At 36.9% G+C, this 8769-nt stretch overlaps 1 protein-coding gene across 1 annotated transcript; it reads left to right on the top strand.

The window, feature by feature from the left end:
• Positions 1-2635: 2635 nt before the first annotated feature.
• LOC125228890 (proton-coupled amino acid transporter-like protein pathetic) lies at positions 2636-8739 on the top strand. Its single transcript, XM_048133594.1, has 8 exons — positions 2636-3128; positions 3554-3704; positions 4264-4385; positions 5198-5282; positions 5835-6079; positions 7120-7332; positions 7626-7795; positions 7995-8739. Exons 1-8 carry the CDS (start codon positions 3046-3048, stop codon positions 8246-8248), a joined length of 1323 nt encoding a protein of 440 aa, XP_047989551.1. The 5' UTR covers positions 2636-3045; the 3' UTR covers positions 8249-8739.
• Positions 8740-8769: the final 30 nt, after the last annotated feature.

Raw genomic sequence — 8769 nt, 5'->3', positions numbered from 1 at the left:
GATTACAGTATACTGATGCGGTAACAGTCATTCCACTTGGTAGGAGTTCCCAGTGAATAATACCATGAATATCCCACCAAACGGACAGCTTTAACTTTTTTCGGGTGAGGCTCTCTTTTTGGTGCCTCTATTCCTTTTTCGTTTGGAGCTAGCCACTGACGTTTGCGTGTGTGATTTATATATAAGACCCATTTTTCATCTCAAGTGATAAGATGGTCCAACCAGTTGAATGTGCGGCGAAATGACAGAAGTTGTATGCAGATATCGGCACGGCGGTTTAGTTGATCTCTATCAAGTTCGTGCGGTATCCAAACACTGTATTTGTAATTTTTTCCCAACTCGTATAAATGTGTTTCTATGGTGACATGAGAGCAGCCTAACTCGGTAGCAAGAGTACGACTCGTTAGCCTCGGATCTCCTTCAATTAAGGTTTTTAATTTGGCTACATCAATCTTCACCGGTCGACCAGACTTAGGTTGATCTGATAATGAAAAGTCGCCACTACGAAACCGCTGGAACCATCGTTTCGCCGTGGCCTCAGACACAACTTCAGGAGCAACACGCTGACATATATTACGCACTGCTTCGGCGGCTGAATGGCCAGACTGAAATTCATATAGTAAGCAATGCCTTACATGCACTTTTAATTCGTCCATTTTCTTCCTTATATTAGCTCGACGACAGCTAGTGAATGACTGACGAGAAACTGTGCGACTCGCCCTTTATATACTTTCGACCATAGAAGATTCTAGAACTCTCTCAAAAATTTTATGTGGAATTCAATCGATCGCTCATTACTTTCTTACCAACCCAATAATTGAGGATGTACATTGTCCAGAAACGTCGGTGTGAGAGTGTGAATCGCGCTTAACAGGTTTCTCCATACGTCTGGTGGTTAAATGGTGCATGTAAGTTTATCAAGCATTTATCAAGCATAAATGATAATTTGATAAACGATAAGTTAATGTTATTAACCTAGCCTTATTAAGCCAATATACTCACTACTTGTGTCGCTTAACTTCAAAACTGGGTAAATTCATTCAACTATTATAAGGTTGATTATCTTTCATATCATATTATATTTTTTACATATTCAACCTTAAAGCAGAATGGATTTACCCAGGTTTGAAGTTAAGCGACTCACTTTTTGTATGATTTCACTCCTTTATGACTTTTACGTAATGATGATGGAATGAATCAATAATAACCAACTAGGTATGTTGCTAACGAAATTATTTTTATGATTATTACCTATGCTTATTTCTTTTTCTTTCGAGAATTTGTTTTATAATTTTATATATGTAGCGTTTTATTTGTAAATACGGTTGTTATTATTTTTAAGAATCTCTGCTAGCTAATACCTACCTATACTTAATTACCATTATTTTAAGTTTTACCTAAAAATTCAAGAATTTGTGTATATGTCTCGCAGAAAGCTGAAATGTGGGTAACAAGTGCTGTATTTACACATTCTCGCATATCATGCAAGTGCAATGTAATGTACAATATGTACATACCTAGTTAATTAGATCTTAGCAGAATTAATATTTTACAACGTAGCGATACGACGGCGTGGCGTCTACGTGCACGCGCACTTACAAGTAAAGTCTAGGTAGCGATATGCCGTTTCCGAAATTTTCCGAGAACAGAGAAATCTATCGGGAACGTTCTCAGAAATTTCTGGAAATGATTTATCAGCAACTTTCTTTTCACAAACTCGACAAATACATACAACATACAATCACGCCTGTATTCCCATAAAGGGGTAGGCAGAACACATGAAACTACTAAAGCTTCAGTGCCACTCTTGGCAAATAAGGGATTGAAAGAAAACGAAACTCGACAAATACTTATGTTTAATCACTTAGTGAAATATAAGACAAATGCCAATAGAAACCGACTATGTAATTTTCGTTAAAGAAATATAGTGATTGAAAAATGTCATTATTAGGTTTTTTACATCTTTACAGGATTTAAGCAGCGTCTCTGATCGAGCGACAGCGCCGTTTGTGGATATACCCCGATTTGTGATCGGCATGATCTACCATAATTATCTGTCACAAATAAAACTACTAAACTAAACTACACTAAACACTACTCATTACTAAACTAAACTTAGGGTCCTCACGAGTGCTATCGTTATAACCTATCCTTAACATCAGCAAGTAGGTAATACTAAGCTGAGCGTTGGCCTATCTCAATTTATCAACTACTCTCGTCCAGTTCCTGACAATAATTTTGCGAAGACTATCAGTATATAATGATATCAGTAGGTATACATACAATTTAATAATTAATTTACACCTAGTGATACTGTTCGCAAACACGCATATACAGTCACGTCCATAAATATCTATACATATCGAAACTTATTACTCGGGAAGGAGGTTCAAAATTTAATACAGGTGTATACATTTTATGTAGCTCACCGTACATAATTATACTGTAGGTAGTTAGGTACCCACGTTTTACATTGATGACATTTCATATTTACTGTCAACTCATTCATTTTATCTTAATTATCAAGAAGATAAACGGGATTATGATCATAAAATGTTTTAACTAATTTGAAACAAGACATATGTAAATAGCTTAGTCACTTTAAAACATAATTCATTTAAATAATGTAGCACTCTGATACTGCCAATTTTATTAAGAAAAGTACAAAAAACTTTATAAACGCAATCTTTAAATAATAGTGTTTTGGAAGTACGACAACTACAAAATAAAGTATTGATTAACAGGCCATCTGTTCCAAATATATTGATTTTGATATGGTTGAGCCTGGTAGATATTGTAAGTAGATGTATAGTCTAATACATATATTACACGTAGTTAATAGACACTTAAAACAGTTCACTGTATCAGGACTACTGACTTGATTATATTTAATATCTTGATATCCTGAGCTTAGCTTGCACTTGTGTTTAGGCGTCGTGGAAAACCAAAGTTAATCGCCTACCAGGAACAATAGCAAGGACTGAACTACATTAGAGTGTTATATTTTAATAGTAAATTATATAGTTAAATAAATAAATTATAAGTATGAAAATGAACGGAGACCCAGTCGAAAAAGCGGAAAAAGATTACAACCCCTTTGAGCACAGAAAAGTGGAAAAGCCTAATTCGTAAGTATATTTTCCTATTCTTAGTTTCTGCACTGTATTGGAAAATAAAAGCTTAAAAGTGTAATACATAAATGTATCGTTTATCGTTTTTTTTTTTTCCTTTTCTAAGGCAACGTCAAAATGTTGCATTTATTTTAAATACTTGTGCCAAAAGGATATCTGCTTGTGAGATAGGCGCAGAAACTGTTCAAGGTCCACTTGCACCAACCACTTAACTCAGAGTTAGTGGGCTATCATCTGTCAAATTCCATATAAAATGGTGGGTTAACCCTCGGATTAACCTCCATTTTCGTTTGTGCAAGTGGTCCCAAGAGTCATAATTATTTAAGTATTTGTACCTATTATTTTATGATTCGTTGTCTTCACCGTTGTACTTAATGTATGTAGTTAACACATTCCCTACATTTTATATAATATATTTACAGAGATGCCAGAGCCCTCGCAAATGTTCTCAAGGCCTCACTGGGGTCTGGCCTGCTGGCTATGCCCGTGGCATTTGCCAATGCTGGTTGGTCGGTTGGCATCGTTGGCACGATCATCATTGCTTTTATTTGTGGCCACTGCGTTCACATATTTGTAAGTATACCTACCAATCGTATACTGAATATATTTGAAGACTGCATGGTCTGGACTGACCTATTGTCTGGTGACGGGCTAAGAATTGCATCACCCCCTTATCTCGCGTGGTTAACGTAAAAATTGATTTTGAGATTTGGGATAGGCTAACCGACGGGTTAGCCTATTCTAAATCTCAATAAGATCTCGATTTCGGGTTAAGGACATTTATTTTTCTCAAAATAAATATACATTTCACTTATTGAGACTTACAAACTAGTATTTACATACATGCCATGCAGTTTTTCCCGTGAGCGCTGAGTTTATACATAAGTATATTAAAGGTACGTTATTTTATTAGGTACATTTACATTAAAACTTATAGTAAAAAAAAATGAGATTTGGTGTAGGCTAACCCGTCACTGCAATATCAATATCTGTTTCTTTCAACCCGTTAATTTCTAAGAGTGGCAATGAAACGAGCAGTTTCATGTGCTCTGTATATCCTTTTGGGAAAGAAATCAACGCAGTATTACTGCAGGTTAATATTTTCAGAAAAAAACTTGTTTCGCCATTCCAGGTGGACACTTCCCGGAGCTGCTGTAAGGCGGAACGGAAACCTCTCCTCAACTACGCCGAGACCTGCAGAGCTGCATTCGCTAATGGTCCTAAAAGTGTTAGACGATATGCTAAAGCTGCAAGGTATTTTTGTTTTTTACATGGGGCAAAGTTGTTGATCCTGTCATGTCGTGCTGACTTGACACCAGAGCAGACGTGGCGCGCGAAGATTCTGCCTACAAGCGTGCAAACGATTCCAAAAGAGGAATAGAGTTTCGAGAGTTTCAAGGCACTATTTTGCTCCTAAGTGAAACTCAGGTTGGTGTGATACGTAGGATTTTTTTTATTAAGTGCCACTAAGTATATAATTCTTGTCTATTGATTAATTGATTAATTAAACGAAATTAAACACTTACAAATAAGGTCAATCAATTTGAATTTCCGGCCAATATGGAATCTCGTCTTAATGACACCGTGATTTATTTGCTTTGCCGAAGTCACTTTGACGATTATTGTGAAAAGCTTCTACAACGGCCTAGTGTTCAAATACCCCGGGTTGGTAAGGGATAAGTGCCTTTTCACATTATCCGATCCGATATCGGATGTAGGACCGATATCCCATACATTTAGTAGTTTTTCCTCTCAATTCGCTCAAAGGTTGACTGGAAGAGATCCCTTATAGGGATAAGTTCGCCTTTGTACACCATAACTATACTGTATTTCTATGTCCTAACTTGTTTTAAGTACAATAAAGTGTTTACATACATACATTTAAGCCGCCATCTTGGATTTTTGCCTTTGAAATCCTTCCGACATCCGATATCGGTTCGGATAATGTGAAAACGCACTAAGGCACATATTACGCAACGAAACGCACATATTAGTACAAGTACTAAGGGTCACTTGCACGCTCTCCTTATACTCTGGAATATAATGTGCTTGTATTTTTTTTACAGTGTTATAGCAGAGTTGTCTTTATTTTTCTCGTACATGGGAGTCTGCTGCATATTTACGGTACTCATAGCGGAAAATTTTAAACAGGTATTTCTATGCGCAACTATGCTAGCTATATCTCTAGCTATATGGTAAACCTGTAAAGGTTTAGTATAGGAGGTGCAAGCACCTACTGCTTGTCCTTAGAGTTGGTCAAAGACGCCTAGTTTTACAAAGATGACAGTCATATACATAGAAGAGAAATTTCGACGGCTTCCGCTGTGGCGAGGTGGCCTAGGGGTGATGGCGTTTGGCCCGGATTGCTAAAAGACGCCGGTTCGAATCCGGCCTTCACCACTGGTGGTGCTCGTCATTTTTTCTTTAATATATGACATCTTATTTCGATTTTTAAGGTATTTCCATGATTTTAAACTAATAAAATATAAGTATATATATTGTCACTGGTTTAAATGAGTTAAAAACCTGAATAGTCGATGAATTGGATTTTCAGCTATCAGAATATTAAAATTTAGTTGTCATATGCTCAATTACCAGACGCAAACGAATCATTATTCCACCCTCATTGATATTACTATGGGAATAATGATTACCTAATCCTGTCCTAAATTATAAGCACTAAAAACCATTTTTTTTTTTCAGCTCTTCGATACATACTATCCCGTCGTAACTCTTTCAGTGCAATATTACTGTCTTATTTTGCTAGTACCTATGAGTATCTTGACACAAATAAGACATCTCAAGTGGCTGGCGCCCTTTTCCTTCCTAGCGAACGTATTATTGGTCCTTACATTCGCAATATGTCTATTTTACATATTCAAAGATCCGATATCTATCGAAGGTGTAAGGGCTGTGGGACACGTATCTAGATTCCCTGCGTTTTTGTCGTAAGTATATTATACATTGACAAGTTTATTATTTCTCTTATACAACTAGGGAACAAATCAAATTATTTTATGGAATATTTTTTGATTTCTTTTTTTTGTCGTTTTCTCTTTCGTGTATGATATATTTTTCAATTTATCTCTCTTATGTTTGAGAATAAACTAACACAAATACTTACTGGTAGGATAGTTTGATGAAATCGTATTTCCTGAATTTCTTTTACTTTGTTTTAAGACTATAGATAAATATTTTTTCTTTTAAGGGCCGTTTAGATTTTTAAATTCAGATATTATTACCGTCGAAGTACTTTAACTTCATGTTTTCGTAAATAGATGAACTATTCTCGATCATACAGTCCTGGTGTTTCGGGTGTCCATTGGCGGCAGTGATCGCTTACCATCAGGCGACCTGTCTGCTCATTTGCCTCCAATCCCATAAAAAAACACAAAGCTCATTTTCGCCTTTACATGCCACACAAGATATGGGACAATGGATTCTCCATACAAACCTAGCCCTCAAATTCCTTCCTTTAGGCCGATAAGCCACTATCATATTATGTTTATCGTAGAAATATGATCATAGGTCTGTACTCTGTACGCCTCCCTTTTTCTCCAGCGTGAAGAAAAAGGATGGCATGTTGCCTATGATCATATTTCTATGATAAACATATGATAGTGGACTATCGGCCTTATATTAACATTGTCTACCATTTTCATAATTGTAACTCCTCTACGTTTCATAGGTTTCATTAATCTTATTTATTAATTTAATAGGAGTGTTTTCGCCTCTTATTTTTACACTAAATAGCTAAATAGTTAAATGATCTCAGTTGGTCCTTGAAATTGCAATTGTAAAACGTAAACTAAGTAGGTACAGTCGCCATCAGATATATAAGAGCGCCCGAGGTACTCAAAAATATCGGAACACGCCTCTATTGCCTAGGCGTTAGAGGCGTGTTCAGATATTTTTGAGTACCTCGGGCGCTCTTATATATCTGATGGCGACTGTACTACTTTTTCTCAGAACCACTATTTTTTCACAGAACGGTAATCTTCGCAATAGAAGGCATCGGCGTAGTGATGCCAGTAGAGAACGCTATGAAAAAGCCCGAGCACTTCCTTGGATGTCCAAGTGTCCTGGTGATAGCTGTGGGCATCATCATAGTGTTATACACTACACTGGGCCTGTTTGGCTACTTCAGATACGGCGATTCTGTGATGGCCACTATAACGCTCAATTTACCTGTTAATGAGTGGTATGATTTTATTCGATACTAGCTTTTGCCAGCGACTTCGCTCGCGTTAGAAAGAGACAGAAAATAGCCTATGTCACTCTCCATCCCTTCTACTATCTCCACTTAAAAATCACGTCAATTCATCGCTCCCTTTTGCCCTGAAAGACGGACAAACGGATACACACACACTTCCCCATTTAGAGATATAATATTAGTATGGATTGAAGTAGACTTTGCATGTATCAAGTTTTTGAGATATAAATGAGTACAGCATCTACTCAAATAAATCACTAATCAATGAAATTGTGTTTCAGGCCTGCGATTTGTGCGAAAGTGTTCATAGCTTTATCGATTTTCCTCACGTATCCTCTACACTTCTTCGTAGTAGTCGACATTTTTACAAAATACGTCAACCCACACGTCAAGAAACAATACATGGACATTGCTCAGATTTGCATGAGAATCTGTATTGTTTGGTTTTGTGGTATGTTTTCTGTTGACAATATATGCACGACCTTGCCAGTTTGGCTATTTAAAAACTATGTGTTAATGGGCTTCTTAACGGAACATAATTATCACTGTACTGGCCGGCCAATATTGGTGTCCTACTCTTACTTACGTGTTAGAGAAAGACACAAATTGTTGCCCGCCTCATAGTACAATTTATTACATTGCATTTTCAGGCGCAGTCGCAATAGCCTTGCCGATGATGGAACAGATCATCAACTTCGTTGGCGCTCTATTTTACTCAAGCTTAGGCCTTATCATCCCAGCTATCGTGGACACCGTTTACCGCTGGCCTGACCTCGGGAAATACCAGTACATCCTCTGGAAGAATTGTCTCATAATGCTGTTTGGATTCATTTGTTTAGTTTCTGGATGTGCTGTAACTATAGGAGACATCATTCAGAATTTGCGTGAGCAAAGTACGGTGTGACAAACAAGACAGTTTAGTATTATGGAATTAAAAAAAGCACCAAACTATTAAATCAAACTGGCAAAAAAAAATGATAAGAAGAATTAATAAATAACCTCGTACGACTACATAAGGTTTGAACTTTTATATGAATAAAGAAAGTTCTTAATTTAAAAGCACAAAAAACTACCAGGGCTCCACGAGGCTGAAGGTTGTAAAGGTGTGGCTTTCAAATGCAGACTTCATATTTCGCTGTCCGCTCATTCAACGCTGCGTTTATCGCGTATCATCAGATCAGAAAACGTAAGAAATGTAAATTTCTTATATTCTGATTTCTGTTCTCCACGCACGTTGAACACGTTGAATTTGTCGCCTTAACACACCGTTGGACACATAATGGATAGATGTGATGAATTGATGATATATACCTTTTGGGTTGTCTCGTTCGTTTTTCGTCACGTTACTAAATTTGTCCGATTCTGCTTACATCAGCCATTCTTTATTCGTCACGATCGTTGATGGTCTTTCTCAACTACGGTCAA

The sequence above is a fragment of the Leguminivora glycinivorella genome, chromosome 8 (assembly GCF_023078275.1).
Source record: "Leguminivora glycinivorella isolate SPB_JAAS2020 chromosome 8, LegGlyc_1.1, whole genome shotgun sequence".
Lineage (NCBI taxonomy): Eukaryota > Metazoa > Arthropoda > Insecta > Lepidoptera > Tortricidae > Leguminivora > Leguminivora glycinivorella.
This window is presented reverse-complemented; position numbering and strand designations above follow the sequence as displayed.

Coding starts and splice junctions, on each gene's coding strand:
- LOC125228890 (XM_048133594.1), top strand. CDS start 3,046: ATGAAAATGAACGGAGACCCAGTCGAAAAAGCGGAAAAAGATTACAAC. Junction 5,283..5,834: donor TAGCGGAAAATTTTAAACAG/GTATTTCTATGC, acceptor TTTTTTTTTCAG/CTCTTCGATACATACTATCC. Junction 7,333..7,625: donor AATTTACCTGTTAATGAGTG/GTATGATTTTAT, acceptor ATTGTGTTTCAG/GCCTGCGATTTGTGCGAAAG.